Source organism: Tachysurus fulvidraco, chromosome 10 (assembly GCF_022655615.1).
Source record: "Tachysurus fulvidraco isolate hzauxx_2018 chromosome 10, HZAU_PFXX_2.0, whole genome shotgun sequence".
NCBI lineage: Eukaryota > Metazoa > Chordata > Actinopteri > Siluriformes > Bagridae > Tachysurus > Tachysurus fulvidraco.
Window position 1 is genome coordinate 13068725 of NC_062527.1, and position 21684 is coordinate 13090408.

The 21684-nt window shown below is 37.8% G+C and overlaps 1 protein-coding gene across 1 annotated transcript in view; it reads left to right on the forward strand.

Annotated features, from left to right (window-relative positions):
- b4galnt4a (beta-1,4-N-acetyl-galactosaminyl transferase 4a) overlaps window positions 1-21684 on the forward strand; it is a 119289-nt gene that overhangs the window by 25291 nt on the left and 72314 nt on the right. Inside the window, exon 2 of the mRNA XM_047820069.1 lies at window positions 4870-4982. Coding sequence (XP_047676025.1) covers window positions 4870-4982 — 113 coding nt within the window. The remainder of the gene's footprint in view (window positions 1-4869; window positions 4983-21684) is intronic.

The window sequence follows — 21684 nt, forward strand, 5'->3', positions numbered from 1 at the left end:
TGTAGCGTTGTATATTATCATTTGTAGCTTCTTTAGACAAGAAGACAAGACGAAATGCTTTATTTAATATTTTACAGAGCATCAGAAATCCTTGTTCAAATATCTGCCTTGGCTTCATGTGTTCACACTCACACTAACCCCGCCTCTCCCTTTCTCCCCGTCACTCTCTTCAGGGGTGAAATTGTTGATTGGTTCTCATTAACCTCCTGACTGTGTCTTAATTATTTCATTAAGCCTATAACAGCTGATCTCAGTGAGAGCCTTATTGTGGTCATTCACCACACCCACACTGTCTGCTTCCTCCACTCACGCTTTCTGTCCCCAACGCTGCCTCTCTGCCCATCCACAATCCGGACAGAAGTGTGCCAGGAAAATCATCAGCTTTACAAACACTCCATCAGTGCCCCATACAATTGAAAAGCACATCCTCGTGTGGCACTTGACTGCAAGCTCTGCTAAAGATTATGTGACAACACTTGCAGCTTCAGGCTTTTATTATTTATCCGATTTGCCCACTAACTGCCAACATCTGACAATAGTTATCAAACCGACACAGAAGCTGGCACTATGATTTAGTGAAGTATGTTCCTGAGGAAATGATAAGGCTTTTGCTTTCTTCTTGCCTTCCTGCTAGATTTGGGGTGGTTCATGCTAAGCATTTTTTGTGTGGTTTAATGACACACAGTTGTGAACAGAAGGCATCACCTAGTGTGTGTGTGTGTGTGTGTGTGTGTGTGTGTGTGTGTGTGTGTGTGTGTGTGTGTGTGTGTGTGTGTGTGTTGAAGTTATGAGGCCAGCTATTAACTTCCAGCCTTTACAGGTGCTGTGAGAGAAGCAAGCATACTCTATACAAACCTTTAACGTGTCTCATGTTAAAATGAAAGCACTTTCACATGCACTCTGTGGCTCATACATATTTAAGTGGAGTTGAGCTGTGTAAATGCTAAAAGTTCATAGAGAAGGCATCCTCCTGTAATGTTCTTATTTAATCCAGTCTGCTCTTGCAACAGCAATCTAACACATGTACTCATGACATTCTACACATCATTATTTATTATATATATATCATTAGATTTGACCCAGTATTCAAAGAAGGAATTGATGACATTTATAGTAGCTGTGTTTTATTTTGAAAGTAGCTGCTGGTGAAGGAGCATCCTTCAAAGGTGCCTGTCTCCCTTGGACAGAATTTGAACCAAAAGTTACCTCAGGAGCGATTTTTTTCTTGTGCATCATATGGCATATCTTTTGGCATGCTGTGCATGGGACATCTGTTTATTCACTGTAGCTCACAAGCTTTTTCTGATTACCAGACGTTGGATTCTGCATTAGCAGAGTTTTAAACATGACTTGACTTCTGTTCAGTGAATAAGTTTGCTAGCGTTCTAGCTAATGCTAATTAGCAATTTAGCAGCTTTAATGTCCAGATGAAGACTAGCTGGGTCTCATAACAATGATCGGATGGGTGAAAGTATGCATGAATGCAGGGATATCTGAAAACAAATGAATGCTGAATGAACAGCAAGTTGTTAACTTTAAGTTAGCTAGCAATTAAAGTCTGTTATTTACTTATTTGGTTTATATTAGCCTCACAAGCTACACTATATGGCCAAAGGTATTTTTACACCTGACGACCACAGCTACATGTGAAGTCTTCCCAAAACCTCGCTAATGCCCTTGTGCAATGCTCAGAAGAATCAAATCCTCACAGCTATGCTTCAAAATCTAGTGGAAAGCCTTCACAGAAGAATGGGAGTTATAATAACAGCAAAGGGGAGAATAAATCTGGAATAAGATGTTCAGCATGCGCAAATTATTCTGATGGTCAGACCACTGCACACTTTCAGCTAAATAGTGTAACTTAGCTAATGCTAGATAACTGGATGATATTTTAGTTATTGTGTGTTATTAATCTAAGTTTGTGACGTAGCTAACATGAACTTCTGTCCCTATGACCAGATTTTTATTTTGAGAGAGTAATTTACTTTGAAGCAGTAAGGGTCTTGATCCGTTAAGCCTGGACCATGACTGTGTGGATCATTTGTGTGAGGACATGCCTCATTAGGTAATCACATTTAAGAACAGAATGACTGTCAAACTGTGAACAAAGCAGTTATTTTTTGTTTGCTAGGAGACAATTAATTTGCTTATTTTTAAAAGTAGCCTGGTCATCTGCTGGATTCTGCCATCTTTGTTAAAAGTTGAAAAGAACTCTGGTCTGCTAAAAAGGAATCAACCTACACAAAGAAAAAAAATCAACGAGTGGATTGAGTGGCTGTGCTTGCTGTTTAAAATCTGAATAAGATTACAGACTTTAGTCACTGTGATACAGACTTTAATCCCTGAGTGTGGTTTCTAGCTAGCTGGTTACTGACTGGAAGACAACGATCCTGTTAAAGGTTGTGTGAAGGTAAATCAAGACAGCTGAACATAACCGGGTCTCATCCGGTTGTATCATATGACATATTTGTTTTCTACGTATTGTATTTTGAATACCATACAAAATTGATAAGTCCTGAATCTCAGAGCGGATCTTAAAGTCACACAGGAGACTTTTTAAGTAAGGCTTTAATTTCAGCTGGTCTTGGATGATACAAGCTTTATCATGCTATTGACTGAGATGGAAGGTATGTTGGAGGTCTGTACTGGATGGGCTTTGGTGTCATGCTTGAGGAGTGTATCCCTGCCTGGATGAGGGTATATGCTCATAAACTCACTCAGCCTGCATTTTATACACTTATCCAGAAAACCATAACGTCTCATTATGTTTTAATGGCTGGTTTTTCACTAGGCAGACCCATATATTGATTTATTTTTTTTCCTTTACTGTGTTAGCTGCTTTCAGTTGCCTGTTGCGTGTCTATGTGTGTCTGTGGAGTGAAAAAGGGAGAGCCATTAAGATATTCCCAGTAGTAGTGTTTGTTAAAATGAATATTATAGAGTCTCATGATATCTGGAGAGCTTGACTTTGTGCACTTATTTTGATTTATTTTTAATGCTTAATGTTAGTTATGAATTCAATTTTTGGCGAACTATGAAATATTTCGGATAATTTAAATGTGTTTGAAATGAGGTTCTCCTTTTTTGTCATTTTTCATTTAAACAGACTTTATTGGTGGTTCTGTATAAAACCATGTGGGGGGAATGCTATCTCCATCTATCCACCCCACCAGCCATTCTTTGTAGCACTTATCCTACACAGGGTCATGGGGAGCCTGGAGACTCTCCCAGCTGACTCGTGACACAAGGAGGGGGGCACAGTCGCACACTCACACTCATTCAGAGATGCCACTCAGCTTACAACACATATCTTTGGACTGGGGAGGAAACCAGAGTATCTGGAGGAAACCCTCGGTGCACCGGGTGAATATGCAAACCCCCAGCCATGGAGGTGATCCTTTTTAGTCTCAGATACCTGTTCTTGGCTGACAGGAGTGGAATCTAATGTGGTCTTTTGCTGTGGTTGCTTATCTGCCTTAGGATTTAGTGTGCTGTGCATGAGCTGTTGCTGCATGATCTTATGCCTTGTGCTGCTGCCACATGATTAGCGAAGTGCATAATCACATGAATGAACTCGCGTAAAGATGTTCCTAATAAATTGGCTGGTGAATGCATAGTTAGTGTATTGGGGTGGGTTTGGCTATCAGGAGGTGATGTTACAGTTTTTTATACAAATTTTGCATGTTCATAGACCACTGCATTATTCAGGAGGGTCAAAAAAGATTAGAGATATTTCTTACCCCTTGTTTGTATAATATTAAAAATTTTTACTTTAATTTTAAAGTTTTAAAGTTTTAAATTTTAATTACACCTCGAGAGGTACTTTCAAACGAAAATAACCTCATGTTTTTCATTCTTTTGTAAATTCTTATTTCTTTCATTTTCTGGTTTGAGTTCCTATACTAAAATTACGTCATCCTTCCGCTGAGGTTAATGCTTCTCTCTGGAGGTTGCTCTGTCCTTTTCTCTGTGCCAAGTTCCCTGTGAGCTTTTGGTCTGATGTCTAATGGAAGACTATACAGGCAAATCCTATAATCCATCTGGAGTGGGTCAGTGGCCCAGAGCCTGTAACACTCAGGTGAAGGAACGCCCAGTTCCCGTAACGTCTGCTTAATTTAGAGCCATGTTTCATAAATGATTTTCATTTTCAGGCTAAGACCGGATGGAAAACAACAGGATGCCGGGTTTTTTTTTCTTTAATGAAATTGAATTTTACATTATATAAAATGGGACGTCAGCAGGAATCAAAAAGGGCAGCATTCATGACAGAGTCCAGGCTCTATCTGTTCGTGGATGTTATATCAGTTCTGTCCAGACTGCACTATAGCCAAGTATCCCATAGCATCGGCTCAGTTCATATGGATAATATTTCATTTTATTTTATGTTTCTAATAAATGTGTGTAATATTATCCAATTTTAGGACATGGATTGTGTATCATAAACATTTCAGCAAATATTAAGATTTGCTGCTACATTCTTATTCCGAGAAACATACTTTATGCCTTTGGATCCCTTATTGGACATTGTTACGGTTTGCATTTTGCTATATTAAAGTATTCCCCATGAGCTTTGTTGTATAAATATTATACTTGATATATTTATGCTGACATTTAATGCGTAATAATGTTCATAACCAATCTTTAGATTTATACCACTGTCTGTTATACCGGTAAAATTGATGAGTTTGCCCTCAGTGCAGATTCTCAGACTTAAATAAATGACATTAAATGAGATGAAACATTTCTGTCCCGAGTTTTAAGGCTGTTTACTGCCACTGTAATATACAGTGGTGTCATATATAAAATATGTCATATTAACATTGTAACTGCTTTCAAAGCTAAAGTTTGTTCTTCTTGTATCATGTGTAGATGGAGAGAGGCAAGCAGAGGGGACTGACGCCAGTCACAAGAGAAACTCGCGCTACTCAGACAGCCATCACAAGAGTGAGGACACCAGCGACAGTCATGAAGAAGACACATCAGTAAGAAATTAAAGTGTATTGAGAAATATGTCTTGACAAATCGAGTTGATTACACCTGAGTGGTTTAAAATTAATTATGTAACTTGCTTATCTTGACAGGCATTTGAAATAATTATAAAAGGTTAGGGTTTATTAGAGAATACATGTTGTTTTGTGCCACTCCGAGGCAGCAGAATTCACTGGAGCACGAAAGCACAGTAAACTAAGCTCGGTACTGGAAACCTATCAAATAATTATTCTAAATCTGACTTAGGAAGTGTTCTACTACTTTCCATATAGATAGACAAACTACTAGAATGTTCTCTGATGAACAAATAAGCAGAACAGTCAGTATTTCTGTGAAATTGTAAAAAAAAAAGTGACCATGGAATACCAGTTCGTTTCACTGGATTCTTTTGTTTGTAACAGTATTTTATTTGTCAAACATAACAAGACCATAGAGAGTAAACAGTATTTTTTTTTTCATTACAACCAACCAACCAACCAACTATTCAACCAAATAAATACATAAATAAAATTATATATATATATATATATATATATATATATATATATATATATATATATATATATATATATATATTCTAAGCATCAAAACTCTTACATCTCCCTGTACAAATACAGGTTAATATTAACCTTTCAGATTTGATTCTTCCAGTACTTCTCAAGTTTATAAGGGTTTCCATAAAGATTTAAAGAAAAAGACCATTCTTAGTTTCTAAGTCAAGGCATGATGCCATTCTCTTTAACCAATAAGGAGCTTTAGATCTTTCTTCTCTTTTCTAAGAACAATCATATTTGATTATTTTAACGTTGAGAGGATAAATGAGCAATATTACAAGGGGTATTCCTTTCCCAGTAATTTCTTATTATCTCCAGTATTTTCTACTTTACTTGAATCTTTGCAAATACTTTTATACATTTATTTTTACTACTGCATGTGACTTGCCTATATTAAGCAACAACCTGAGCTGAAAAGAAAACAAGCCATTTATCTATTTTATACTATCTAGTTGAGAGGGAAAGCTAGATATATTTATCAGATACAAATAACAAAATATCATTTTAAACATTGGCACCATATAAACCAGAGAGTTGTGTTTGAGATTTTATTTTCTGTATCACAGAGCTTGGATCATTTCCAGGCCATGTCTGAAGATGGAAATAAGCTGGTAACTCATGATTACCTGAACTAATAAGTCACCATCTAATAAATCAGCTCATAGCAGTGTATATTAACTTAGCTTGGCTGCAAGTGAAAAAAGGTGAATTTTCACTTCAGAACCATTTCAGCTCACATCTTGTGACGTGTTCCCTCGTCCACGTGCATTATAATTTTGCAATAAAAATTATGACACAGACAAGACAGGAATAGCTACTTTCTAACTCAGATGTATCAGGGTTACCTACATCTCATTTGTCAACACTGTGATGGATGAATGTGGTAATAGTGGAGTGTGTTTGATATGATATTCAGTCTCATGTGTGCCTCTGACTGGATAGCAGGTCACTGCCACAAGCGACATTTGAGGACATGTACATTTCTCTCCTGTCCTAGTGTTAAATGATTGATAGCCTGTTCTTCCTCCTGTATGAGGTCTAAAAGCCAAACATTTCAATACCTCCCTCTCTGTCACACACGCACGCGACACTCTCCATGGCCCGAGGTAAAATTCCCTTTATTCTGCTCATTGCCAGACACCTTCTAGTCCTTCAAGAATATCTTTCCGATATTTTCTCTTTCTGTAAGTTAAGAGGAATAAGAAATAAATTACTACATAACGCTACATGGTGGCTTATTGGTTAGCATGATTGCCTCACACCTCTGGGATTGGGGGTTTGATACCCACATCTAGTCTTTGTGCATTTGGTATTCCAATGCTGTAACTACTAAGCTAGTGCTTTATTTTTTTTTTATTGTTTTTAAGTGAAGTTTAAGAATGAAACAGAATGGACTTGTGATTGGTAAATAATCCAATTTAGGTTGGTAGAAGTGCATCCGCTTTGTGTTGTGCCCTACCACACCATTTCTTCATGGAATCCTTTCGTCAGGTGGTCCACAGGTGGTCTGCTGTGCTCAGATTAACATTACCTTATGCAATATTTCAGTGGAATAGAACTGGGATTTGTGCAGTCAGGGTAGAAAGGAGGTTATACTGCAGACAGTGTGGACACAGGACGGTGAAGGGATGTCATGACGTCTCTGTCTTTCCCGATTCGCATGGACAGAGATGAGTTAGAGATAGCTCTAGACATGGATAGACTGCATATGATATATATCTCTGAACATTTCTCTGTGTGTAAGACAGGTTGAGATGTGCTAAGAATAAATCCTAGCCTTGTCGTTTCATATTCTTACTGTCAAGCAGTTTGACTAGCTGAGGAAAAAGGGTTTTATGAGACAAATCATGTGACAGGTTGCTATGACAAAGGTTTAAAATGCAGCTGGTGTATTTTTGATGCTTCCCAAATTAAAAGTGCGGTGAGTGTTTTTTGTCAGAGCACTTTTGTGATGATTCTCTTTCAATTCTTTCAACTTGCAATAAAATCTGTGGTCAGAGGCAAATCTCAGAAAGGGCAGAACCCAGAGTCTGTATTTAAAAAAATATCTATATAATAATATATTTGTGGGGAAGTCCTGGCCTAATGGTTAGAGAGTTTGATTCCTAACCCTAAGGTTGTGGGTTCGAGTCTCGGGCCGGCAATACCACGACTGAGGTGCCCTTTAGGAAGGCACCGAACCCCACAACTGCTCCCCGGGCGCCGCAGCAAAAATGGCTGCCCACTGTTCCGGGTGTGTGTTCACTGTGTATGTGCACTGCTGTGTGTGTGCACTTTGGATGGGTTAAATGCAGAGAACTAATTCTGAGTATGGGTCACCGTACTTAGCCGTATATCACGTCACTTTCACTTTTTCACTTATATACTGTACATATATATATATGATAGGGCTCACCCATATGTTAGGCTGTTCCCTGAATAAGTACTTTATTAGAAATTTAGCAAAAGAAGCCAAAATTTTGTTAGCTTATTTTTGAATTTCCTGGTTGAGTGAAGTCGCTTGAGAAGACGCTAAGCAAATGCAAATACTTTAAAATATAATGAGTTTTTGTGCAAACACATGCTGCGGAGAGTTTTTGCTTCACAGCTTTAAGGTTCCCTATTTGATTGTATGTTTGGGTTATTGTGTTCCAGGGTCTCCGGTTTTCTCTCATCTCCCAAAAAACATGCCAGTAACTGAAAATGCCAACTCTATGTTAGGGCCTCTAGGAGTAGTGTACTGTGGTGAACTGATGTTTCGTATTGGGTGTATTCCCATCTCAGTGCTGTTTGTACACAATTTTCCACAAGGTTAAGTAATAAGGAAAAAAAGAATATGGTGTGAAATGAATTGTTCAGCAGTTTCTGCAACTGGGATCATATGATGCTTCCTGTTTTTATAATTTTAAGTTCTGATAAGACTTGAAATTTCCATTAATGTGCCTCTTTCACCTTTGCCTGTACTCATTAAGTCTCCGAGGGCCCTGTCATCCTCACAGCTCAAAGTGGGACTTAACTGTGTGTGCGTGGGTGTGTGTGTGTGTGTGTGTGTGTGTGTGTGTGTGTGTGTGTGTGTGTGTGTGCATTTGACACTACCTTCTGTCTTATGCACATTCATGTGGCTCAGCTCCAGGTGAGCAATGTCACCTGAGCTCAGTGAATCCATCATTCTCATCAGGTTAACATGGAGAGCTGAACCTGAGAGGGCCTGAGGAAAATGTCCCATGTATAGTGATGGTGTTGTCATTAAAATAAAACCTTGTTGCAGTACCACAATAAGTACAGTACCACAGCAGTGAAAGTAAACTTATATACAACTATAATCATATTATATGAATGTAAAATGTATATAACAGCAAAAAAAAATAAAAAATGGGGGCATGTTGGCTTATTGGTTAGTTTGTTTGACCACACCAACAAGGTTTGGTGGTTTGATTCCCACCTTTTGGTTTCCTCTGGGTACTCCTCAGGTTCCTCCACCACTCCAAAGACATGTATTGTAGGACAGCTGGCATCTCTAAATTGTCCATAATCTGTCAACGGCTGTGATTGTGCCCTGCGATGGCCTGGCACCTTGTCCAGGGTGTCATCTGCCTTCTACACTGTGTAAGATAAGTGGTAGAGAAAATGAATGGATAACAGCAAAAAGAAATGTAAACATATACCACATTGATTTAAGACCAAGTAAATGAATGCACAAGAATGCAGAGAAATGCTGTTTTGGGGAAATAATCAAAGAATATTAAGAATGAATTAAAATGAAGTTCCTTTTAAGAACTTTTAAGAACCCAATGGTGATCATTTTCAAATAGCAACATGGGTTTTATTTCTCTTACATCATATCAGTTTTCTAAAGCAGATTTATAGAAGTATATGAAAATAGAATAAAAAAATGTAAAGTTTAAAAATTAGAGTTACTATTTATCTCTAACATTTATCCCTAATGTGCAAGAGCGAGGTAATGGTGCCAAGGAAAAACTCCCTGAGATGATATGAGGAAGAAACCTTGTGGAACCAGGATCATTTGGGTGACACTGGACAGTAAATAATGTCAATGTAAATAGTTTACTTTCTACAACAGTTTACAGTCGAGTACAATTGTGCAAACACGAGCTCCTGGGGAACTAATAGATCAGCATAATTTCTGAAATTCCTTCCTGCCCTAGTCTTCAAATGTTCACCGATGAAACACGAGCACTAAGCTGGTCGACACAAAAACAGTTTAAAGACGCCATGATAGTCTCCAAGTGGTTCTATCCACAGTAGTCCCACGGGTCATGGGATGCAGATCTATTCCCAGCAGAGTGCATGCAGCAAGCGACAAGACTAGAACCAGGGGAAGGGTGTCAGGATGGTTAAGCTAGGTCTGGAAAGAAGAAGTGTCCACACTGGTTAAAGAATGATGTCATTATTTAATGTAGTGAAGGCAAGTTAGTTCCTGTTCTCTCTCACATTATGACACACATAAACAGTTACTGGGAATAAAACAAAAACCACTATATTTTCTGTCATGAAGACCTTGATACGTTTTTTTTTACCTCTGTTAAAAAGGCTTCTTAAAATACATCTCTTTTAGAAAATCTTCATCATAACAATAATCATAATTAACACCACGTTGTGAGGTTCCACCACACAGGTCCTTGTAAATGAGCCGTTACTATAGAAACACTAAAGCATTAATATAAGCCTTTGATTTGCATCGCCTTGAACTATTGTCAGTTTTTAAAGCAGCTGCTGCAGAAAATGGAAAAAATCATCTGAAAATCAGATTTGAGAATTTGTTTTGAGAAACCACATTGTTTTGAGATGTTTTGCTTTCAGGTTTTTATTGAAATGGATTAAAAAGATTTTTTGAGGAACACATTTGGGTGGAGAACTTTAAGCTGAGGTTTAATAAAACTGAATGAAATTTATTCAGACTGAAAGGTAAAAAGAAAGGTGAAAGGTAAAGTGAAATGAAAACCCACAAAGCTGTGTCTAATCAGCTAACAAGTATATCCACTCTCATTCACACTCTCGCACTCTGCTCTCACTTAGCAAATGTATAGCAATATCATATCATCACATCTCTCACGACTAGATAGGCCTCGTCTGAGAACGACAATCGAGGAATTACATTATATTGACCAATTTGCGTCACATTTGCTGAAGTAGACAAGCTACAATGGCAGTTTATTTGCATCAGTGCACTTACTATATAACTGTACAGCTTTCAACAATGTTGTGCAGCGATAGTGTTTCAGTACTGGTATATTGTGCAACACGGTCTTACAGCCTTGCTAAATTCCTTCCCTCTTTTATCAGTGAACAGACCACAGTCTGCAAACAGCTAAGTGTTTTGCTCCTTTGCGTCTGTGAACAATAGCTTTCGTCGATATATGCCCTACTCCTTATTGTAGCTGAACACCTGCTCAGGGATCATCATCACGTGGCAGGTTCTTGGATGAGATAATGGTTCCACTGAAGCACTAAATGCCATTGATTGGTTAAATATGCTCCACGGCGAGACTCCATCGCATAATAGAGGTGTCTGTAAGAGTATAATTATTCTCCGACAGAGAAAAGCTCTCAGTTACAGTCCCATATATCTGGCTCTGTAAGGAGTCGTCCACCTCTGACACACTGATAGGGCTGCTAATGCCTGAGGAGAACTTACGAAATCACCTGCAGCTTCTGCGGGATTAATGTCTCAGGCCGCAGGCTGCACTTGATCTTTTGTTCTCAAGGAATGAAAGAGGGAAGGCAGAGGAAGAGTGAAATCTGTGTGTTTGTGTGTGTGTGGTGTTATACATTGGGGTGTATTGGCGTGTGGCTGAGTTAGAGAGAGAACGGGATAAGAATGAATCTCTAGGCCAGGATTGAAGAGATAGAGTACGGATTATCTGAGTGAAGAGACGTGGTCTGCTGCTTTTGCTGAGTTCTGGGTGGTTTAGAAGGTTATTAATTTCATGGCTAAATCTGAGAATCATTAAAGTAATACACTCAGAATACTTATCGTTAGCCTTGAATATACACTATGGAGTAAATGTAATATGAATGAATACCACTTTGAATTAATTAATGAAGTGTCAGCGCTGAAGTGAATGTATTCCTCCCAGCATGATGCATATGCTAGGATTTATATCTTCCATTTGCGTAATGATTAAAGGCCAGATATGTCTTTTATATGTCAATGCTCTTTATGAAAATGATAAAAATGCACATGCATTACATGTATTATAACAGGAACAAAATTAAACAAAATTAAACCTTAAAGCGATAAAGATTTCTTTAAAATTCAGAATATATCACATTAATAGTGACATCAAAGTTTGTCTAACACACTTTTTATCCTTTTCATATTTAACCCCTATATTAAGATATTTTTCTGTGATGTAGTAAAGCTTTCATTTTTCTTTAGACATCAATATTGCCCTTCACTGCAAGAATAATCTAGTCATATATCTATTTAAATGTATTTGTTATTTAGTATTATACAAGGAAACTGTTCTTATTATAAAATTACAAAAAATATGAGATTCTTAAACCTATTTCAGGACATATAATTGAAATATTTAAGCTTTGCATTTATTCTATTATTTTAATTATTTTGCTCATATAAAGAGTTCATGTCTAGAAAATGATCTAAAATGTAAAGCTTAAAAACAGTAAACTATTATTTAAACTCTGTTTAATAATCTTAGATGCGGTTGATTTGATCATAAGAAATAATAAATCATTTTGACAACATATATTAACTTGCAGAGATGTCATTTTTTTTTGAGGTAGTGAAACGATGAATTATATGCATTTTGATCTGATCTGTCTCATTTTATTTATCAGGTCTGTACAGAGACTTTTGGAACCATCCAGTTGATCATATATATGATTTTATGCTAGGACATGTTTTCGCTACTGCAGTCCCAGAGAAAGGAGAGAGGAAGTCTGAAGGCCCAGTGCAGTTGATTTATTTTTTGAAACTATGTACAGTATATGGAAAGAAACACATGATAGCTAGTTCTTTGTAATTTATCCCCTTGTATCTCTCTGTCTTTGTAAATGTAGACAAAATGTTGTTTGCTAATTTGTACAGTGATATTAGGCTTTGCAATACTGAATTCAAAGAAGGTTGTCAAATAAATTCATGGAAGATTCCTTGTAGGTTGTAAACTGTGCCACATTTATTCAGACTTTCAGTGTCAATACCACTGTTGAATAGAGTATTATACAATACGATACAGTATGTACAGTATACAGTATGAGTGTATGCTACCTGATTTGTGTGCCGCAATAATAGTGGAAGTAATGAATTAGTTTGCAGTGCCCACACAACTGTGCCAAATCACCCTTAACTTATTTATGCCCATGTGAATCTGTCCTGCTTTTTATGTGAAACTGTGCTTTTAGCATATTTTAGCCTTTCATCCATTTATCTTCTGTACCAGTTATCCTACACAGTGTCACCTGGAACCTTGAGTCTATCCCAGGAGATTTAGGAGACGAGAGAGGGGACACTTTGTACAGGACAGCAACCAATCACGCACACTACAGACAATTTAGCAATGCTGATCAATACTGGAGGAAACCCCTGAGTACATTCAAACTCTGCACACATAGAGTGGTCCCATCCCCCTAACCCTGGAGATGCAAGGCAAAAATGCTAAACATAAGTCACTAAACTACCATGCCTCCTGTTAGCCTTTCGGCAAAATTTTATTGTCAGTATTTCCTGTTGGAAAAATCTCTTCTGCTAAGTAGAATAAAGCTGCAATTGTTGACTGCTGATGGTTTTATGTAAAGTTTGAGCTTTAATGGTGTCCCTAAATTTCATGAATAGCCCATCATTCAAGACTCAGCTAATGCTACCATTAGTAGCATGACTATCAAGCTGTAAAATTAATAAGTAGCTAATATTACTTTAGAGCCTATGTGCTTTCAGTTATCTTGCTTGTGGTTTTAACTTTTAACTTAAATGCCAGTCTCGGCAAAATGCATTTGCATTTGAGCAAATGCTGAAAAGATAAATGCGATATACTCTTTTCTGCACTGAAAAAATAATTCCTCCATTTACATTTCTGGCATTTAGCAGACACCTTTATCCAGAGTGACTTACATTTTTATTTCTATTTATACAACTGAGCAATAGAGGGTTAAGAGCCTTGCTCAGGGGCCCAGCAGTGGAACCTTGGCCCCTGAGCAAGGACCTTAACCCTCAATTGCTTAGTTGTATAAAATGTAAGTCACTCTGGAGGGTGTCTGCCAAATGACTGTCAGCATTCATTATAGACCGTTAAATAGATTTGGAGTCAATTTAGTGTGGATTGACTACATTTGAATACATCAGATTATATATGTAAACACGCAATATTGTATTATTTCAGATCACTTTGTGTGTGTTTCTGAGGGTGTTTTGTTAAATCCCAGCATCCTCATTACCTCTCAAAATGAATTTTTAGTTGAAATATTGCAGCTCAATCTACAGGAAAGATTCACCAATAAATTGTAATGTATTGCAAGCTCGATTCACATAGAGCAGTGTAGTATTTTGAGTGGAATTTCATCTCTCTCTCTCTCTCTCTCTCCCTCCCTCTCTCTCTCTCTCTCTCTCTCTCTCTCACACACACACACACACACACTTTGTCAGTTTTGTAGCTGTGTTAATAGAAGCACAGGTTTTCTGGCGATGGTAAATAAGGTAGCAGTTTGATATATATGCTGATTTACGGCACCCACCAGTCAGAGGCCGGTTTTAATCATACTGGCGGGATTACGGCCGCTCGTAAAATGAAGCCTTATTGTTAACCTGAAATTGCTTTTAGGGTTGTAAATATCAAGCAGTCCAGCCTTGCTGATGCTTTATGGCAGCTAGGAAATGCCTGTCACCCTGCCCACCACCTCTTCCATGACACAGCTCAAGAGTCTCAAGAGTCCTGACTAATCTTGAAATAAATATATGCTTGCAGACCGGACGTTGACTTAGCAGCTGAGGCTATGTGAAGCTAAAGAGGGGATTATCATGCTGAACTCTGACAGAATAAGCAGACAGGTTTCAATTAGCTTCAAACCTCGTCATCCACAGAGGTCCTTTTGTTCTTTCTGGCTGTCGTGTGCTTATTATGCGTTTCATCTGTGCACAAAATAGGAAGATAGAATATGATAAATATTGTCCCTCTTATTTTTGCCATGTCTTATAAATCTACTAAACACCTAAGTTATCATAGTTTGTGAAATTCCACTGCCTCAGCATCTATGGCAGTGTGCAAAAGCACCAGCTTGATCATTATCTGAATCAGTGCTGTGGTCAGATCTGTGTGAAGTGGAAATGTGTTTCTCATGAGACACATAGCTAGCACACTTTGCCCTGCTGCACTTGCTGACACTCTGCTTCTCAGCAGTCATTTTTTCATGAGTGTTTATGCAATGCTTCACTAAGTCCTTTGACACACAGTCATTAACATTGGCAAATAATAAAATATTGGTGACCTCAAATCCTCATTACGAATGCTATTGTTAGATATGGTCACATATATGTGCATATTGTTTCCATCGTTCACCAGTGCACACTGTAGTCTGAGGGCACGTTTCATTAATTTTAGTCATTTTAGAATATATGGAGTTTGAAATCATTAAGGAAAACTTTGGAACTCAGCCATGCTTTAAGTCAAACTCTTCTTAATTAGTTAAGAGCACAGGCTTCTGTCAGAGTAATCAGAGCTGAAAAGTTTGTCTTCTCAGAGCCTTGCTGCTTGTAAATCTGAGCTTGTCTCTATAACAGAAAAAAACCTGTTCTCAGACTTGCTGGAAATTTCAAGATGTGCACTGTTGCAGTTGTGGTAAAACATGTTTCCTGGTGAGCCGTAGCAGGGGCATTGGTGGAATCTCACACTACTGTGTTCATCTCATGCTTTCCAACCAGTCTTAATCAAGAGGGTGCTGAATTCCACATAGATGCTGCTTCTGCTTTGGCTAGTTTTCATTTAGTGCTTTAATTTATTTTGTTTGTTTGTTTGTTTGTTTGTTTGTTTGTTCGTTCGTTCGTTCGTTTGTTCTTTCTTTCTTTCTTTCTTTCTTTTTTTTTCTTTGGTGTCACATAAATTTCTTTGTTTAGCTGCTAACTTGCTTGAGGTTATTTCAAGAGAAACTGATGACCTTCACTTTCTGTCTTCCCCCAGTCTGAGCCCTGGTCTCCTTATCTCATTTAGTTGACTTCACCTCAATTTCCAATTTGCCCAGAAGATTGAGGAGCCTATGATTGCATCTTGACTGTGGGGATGTTTTGAACACCCCATGGCTGGGTGAGACCCTGAGGCTCACCAATTCCTCCCAGTTCAAACTCTCTCACTTCCTCCTCCTCCTCCTCCTGAGCTTCTCTCTGATCTTGAGCGCCTATGTCTAATGGGATCAAATCAGGGGAAAATAGAGTAAGACCTTGCCCTGGGATTAGTTACGGGGGAGAAATAGGCTGTCTCCCTTCTTTGATGTGTACTGCCACATGTCTGTGAGACCAGTGGGGTATGTAAGCTTGCCTAGATTAGATTTATGTTGAGTATTGGAAACTAGATCTTGAATTAGATTATGCTCAGAAGGAAAACTTCCGGTCAGATTTTGCTTATGAGAGCTGGATGGATATGCAAGTCATGAAGGCAGTAACTGTTGTCATTTCTTCAATATGAACGTTGTGCTGTTTCTGTAGTTGTCCTTTTTGTGAGTAGATATGTATTTGCTTGAATGTGATGTTCTTTATAGGCCTCTTTTTGTCTCTCATCAACTCCAGGGAGGGCAACAAATCTCCATGGTAACTAATCTCTTGTGTTATCTAAAATCATGCATGTTCATTTCAGTCAGTCAAGGGCTGGGCTGTTGGCAAGTATTTGTTCTCAACATGAACTTCAGACAGTACAGCCATTTTGAAGAGAGCTGTGCTTCAGTGTTCCAGCATCCTTAACCTCCCTCCCAAAGATGGGGATCCTCAGTGAGAGCCTATACACATTTATAAAATAAACACCCATTATATCGTTTCCCACTTGATTACACTTGATATTACTTTCTCAGCATTCTAGACCTCTGTCTTTCCTTTTGGCTTCTCTTTTTCTCTCCTTATTAGTTTCACCTGTTCTTTATTTCCACCTCCTTATTTGAGCCATTTGTTTTTCTCTTGCTGTCTTTAGCTGTGTCTCAAATGACATGCTTTGCATGCCTTTAATGCGAGTAGTGTGTTCACTCAGAGTGAAGAATTATGGACCACCAGGCATCACACAGTAATTTGTCATTTTAATTAGGCCTCTTAAAATGTGTTTAATTAAAATTGACTCTACCCTACACACTTTTAAGAAGTACAAGGTTAAGAGCATAGTTTATAATGTGTAACAGAGGTGTCTAACTATATCCACAAAGGCCCTGGTTCTGTGCAGGTTTTTATTCCAACCATGCTGAAGCCACACCTGAGTGTGAGAGCCAAGATGAGCTGATTAAACAGGTGGTGTCAGGTGTAGCTCCTGCTTGATTGGAATGAAAACCTGCACCTACACCAAGAAGATTGGAAACCTGTGATGTATAGCCTACGAGTGTAATGGAATTACATTATCCGTTACTACATAGTGCTCTAAATACGTATCTGTTTGTATTTGGATTGAAATCCTAAGTGGGCATGGCCTAAATAGGAAGAGCTTAAATAGTAAATAAAAATGGATTTAATTGAATATAAATCCTACCACTATTCTCTCGGAAAGTACAAAAAAACTGAAAAGTATAAGAGCTGTCATCGATACCTTGGACTCAGCTACATCACTCCAGTTTGCAATTAGTTTCCACTAGAGATGTATAATGATAATGTATTCATATTTGGTTACATCCTTAATGTACTGCATCATACACCATTTAAGACACAGCTCATATTCTTCTGGTTGCTGGGTTAGAGTGCATTTCTTTTGACACCAGTCTGTCTTATTGGATTAGAATAATGGGCTTGCCTGTGTGCGCCCTGTCTGAGTGTGTTTTGACCTCTGCTATCGATATTGACAGTGACTCTGGTAAAAAAACAACCCTTAATAAAAGATGTCTAAAAGGAAGAGGTAATAGAAAGCTTAAAATGGAAGTGGAAATGAAGCACATGCCAAAAGGAAACTAAATACGTGGGAAACCAGTGAGTTAAATAAAAGTGTACAGAATACAATAGCCATAGGGGTCAGCACTATATCACTATAAGACATGTAGCACATCGCAAATCACACATTGAGGATTAAGTAGTATACATTGTTCCCGAATGTTTCAGGTGTTTACTACAAAGGAGACAGGAGCTGGCATGGGATTTGGCAACCTAGCAACGTGGACAGACCCAGCTTGATGAATAATTGATATGAAGTTTAGTGGGTGGTTTTCCTACTACTTTCCTCTGCACTCAGATACATCTATGCACTGACTCATTTTCTTGTGGGAGAGTCATCTTCTTTTATATTTTTGCTTTTTTCCGCTATAGCTGATGTAACATATAGTCATGATAGTCATGGTGCATAAGATATTAAATTCTACATTTATTGTTTTTTTGCATGAATCGGTACACAAGGTACTCACCAATCTTTTTAAAACCATGGGGTCTTAGTTTGGCACCATTCTTTCATTTCTCTGTGCCAATTTACTAATCATGCCAGTATTTACAGTAATTAATAAATCGAAGTGGTATCAGCTATGAAATCAGAAAGATCAACAAAAACCAAACACTTTCAAAGGGAAACAATGAAATATTCAAATAAACAATGTGAAATGTTATGAAAGCAATGAATAACGTTTAAATGACAAAAAGATGTGACCGCCATATTGTTGAGGAAACATTGATTATTCTGGTGATATATATAGATATATATATATATATATATATATATATATATATATATATATATATAAAGAGAGAGAGTGAGAGAGAGAGAGAGAGTATGCGTTTCTTTCTTGAGGCCTATGATGGTATACATGATTAAGAAAATAGAAATAGAAGAGCTCATGTGAAGGAGAGTGTTGTTCACTTAATGTCAGGCAGTGACCAGTCAAAATGCAGGACAGACAGAAATAAAGTTCAGCTGCTCAGCAATCCTAAGTATGTTTTTGTTTGTTTGTTTGTTTGTTTTTTTAATTTCTGGAAACTCTGCATTTGGGCTCTGTCTTCACTGGCTTGATCTCAGTTAGGATGTTTCCATGTACCCTGTGAACCTACAGTACAGACAAGACATTTATTCAAAAAAACCTTAATGAAACACATTTTTTTTCAAAAGTGAACTCCTGAACTCCTACAGACATACTGTAACGCAATCCAATTTATTGTGACACGTCTGAGATTTTAAATGTTCTGTCAATATTAACCACAAAGTCCCAGTCTCAATTAGGCCCATGTTCTAAGTTTATGTGTTGACATACATTTGGCTCACTTAATGTTATTTTCTGTTCATCCTCTTATTCATCATCGAGTATTTATTATGACTCACACCCACTACACAACATTTCAGATTTACACCACTGCTTGCTCCAAAGCTCAGAAATCTTATATTTTGAGGAGGTAGTATGTCCGTGGAGGCCAAATTCAAACAGTAGGCTGCATGTGCACACTCTCTCTCTCTCTTGATGCTGGCCTCCTGCTCCTGTATGGCTCTGTGTCTGTTTGCACTTCATAATGCACTGGCTCCTATTGAAAAATAAGCCATGGTCCTCAGTTCACATTGATTTTTCCCGTCCAGCCGGCCTCGTGATTGATCTCCTCTGCAAAAGAATTGATTCCCCTTGCTCTCCCTCCCAGCCTTTCTGTCTGAGGACTACAAATGGGCCTCGGCTACTTTTCTATTGTTATAAATGGAGCAAGTGCTCCAGGCCTCTAAATTAATGATAGGTCATTGCTGGCTGTCTCCTCCACATGACCAGAACAAAGTTGTAGTCATACTGAAGCCATGTTTTGCTCCTATATTGGTGTTTACCCTTTTTTTATTTTACACCATGAGTTTGAGAGAGGAAGCAGCTAAGCACAAGGCTGAGGTTGGTTTGGTTTTCACAGCTATGAGAGAAATAGTGATGGGGCTGAGCATCTCAAAAGCCAAGAATTGCTACAATTTTTAAATAAAGCTTTTTTCCCCCATTGTGAAAAAGGGGTTTTGAATGGAGCTGTTAAAAGAGCCAATGCTATTAAAATATGATTCTACATAGCTAACTTTGTCAGAAATGTTACCAAAGTACCAAATATGGAGAATGTTACAGTACAATGAACTTGGTTCAAACCACTTTTAGGTGCAGAATTTGCAGACTAAGTTATTTTAGCTAGCTAGCTAACTTGATTACTTAACTAATGTATAAACTCTTGGCTGTTATTTTATGTTTTAGAAAATAAATAAATATGAATATTAATATTACACTTCAAATTGAGAGAGATGTAAATCTGCCTTGAGCATATTTGTGATAACCTGGATGGCATAATTAGATGTCAGAGAGACTTCAGTGAAATAAATCAATAAAACAAAGGGATTTTTTAGAGACACATAACTGTTTAAATTCCCTACACAATTCACTTTTTTATTTTCCAGAATTCATATAATCTGTTAAATATGTGAGGAGAATTATACGCTCATCTAGTGTCTTCTGAGTCCCTAATGTAGCATAGATTTTCTTTGATAGCTCTGGTAGTGTGGTGTGGGACGGTAAGAAGCATTAGCATACTTCAATGATGCTTTCCAAATAGCTGTCTATATAAGCTACTGTATACATACATAAAATGTAAATAGTGCAGCCAAAAAAGTCTGTGAGGAGAATTATACGTTTGTTTATAATTATATGTTTTTGTTAAGGAGCTAGATTTATATGTCAAATTATCAAACATCTAGGCTGATTTGCACTGCAGAAAGTAAAGCTAACGCTAGCATTACTTGGACACCATAACGTCTGTAACGTACAGTATATGTCAGCTCATGAAAATTACAGCAGGACTTGTGTCTCTCTGTGACATTGTTTTATTTGTTTTCTCCTTGATAATGTCCTGCTCACAATGATGCAGTGTTATTGTTGGGTTTATTGTCACTTCAGAGAAAAATGTGCTTTGTGTTACTTGACATCTACGTTAGCTCAGAAAATCAGGTTTCTGTTATTGCTTGCAGGTTTAAAGGTGATGGGTTTGTTGATTAGTGTGAATTGAACACTCTTGTATGGATTGTTGTAGGGTTTTGCAGCTTTTCCTTCTGAAATTACTTTAAAAAGCAATTTGCAATGTAATTTTGCTATTCTAATATGTTAACAATAACTTTATTTTGGGCAATAATGTCTGGGGCAGTCTAGGGTTCACACATACATATGGGATTGTTATTTCACTAGCGTTGCCTGTAGTGTTTTTGTCAGGGGATTAACATTTGCATATTCATACATATTTACAGAAATTAGCTTTTTTTAAAATATATGTTAAGAACCAGAGATTTACCTAATCATTGGTTTTTGGTAGGTTCTTGAGATTTAAAAAAATATATAGATAGCAATTTGTTATTTAACAGATTTATGCTTTAATGGAATAAAATTACACCTTCAAGGGTGCTTCTTTAAAAATACTTCCTAAAGGGGTTTCATCGGGTTAGGTCTAAAGGACTATCAGATCAAAGAGGCTGAGACGAATACAAGCTCAGGTTAGTCAGCCTTGCTATTTACAAACAGGGTAACACAGGGCTAGGCAAAAACATGGGTATCAAGATGAACAAATTAATAAAACTGCCAAGCCTAAACAGATTAAAACGCTTGGTATCGACAGATTTAAAATAAATAAATTAATTAACACATCCCAGCACAGTGAAATTATTTTCTTCACATATCCCAGGTAGCTGGGTCAGAGTGCGGGGTCAGCCATGATGCAGTGCCCCTGGAGCAGAGAGGAATAAGGGCCTCCAACAGTGCTGGCGCTTGAACTCTGTCCTTCACATCAACAGCCCAGATTCTTAACTCTTTGAGTCACCACTGAGCCCATGGAGAGTAACTGAGCTGTTTAAATTGACAAACAAATCAAGGGCTTCATTCAAGCAGGTGCAGGCAACAAGGAGATGTGAGGAAAACAACCAATGGCCAGACATGTGTGGAGACAAGAGCAGAATCACAACAGAGACACGTGGCGACCTACAGACATAACAGTGAAGAGGTATTGTCCATAGTACCCGGCATGAAAGGGAGATTACTGATG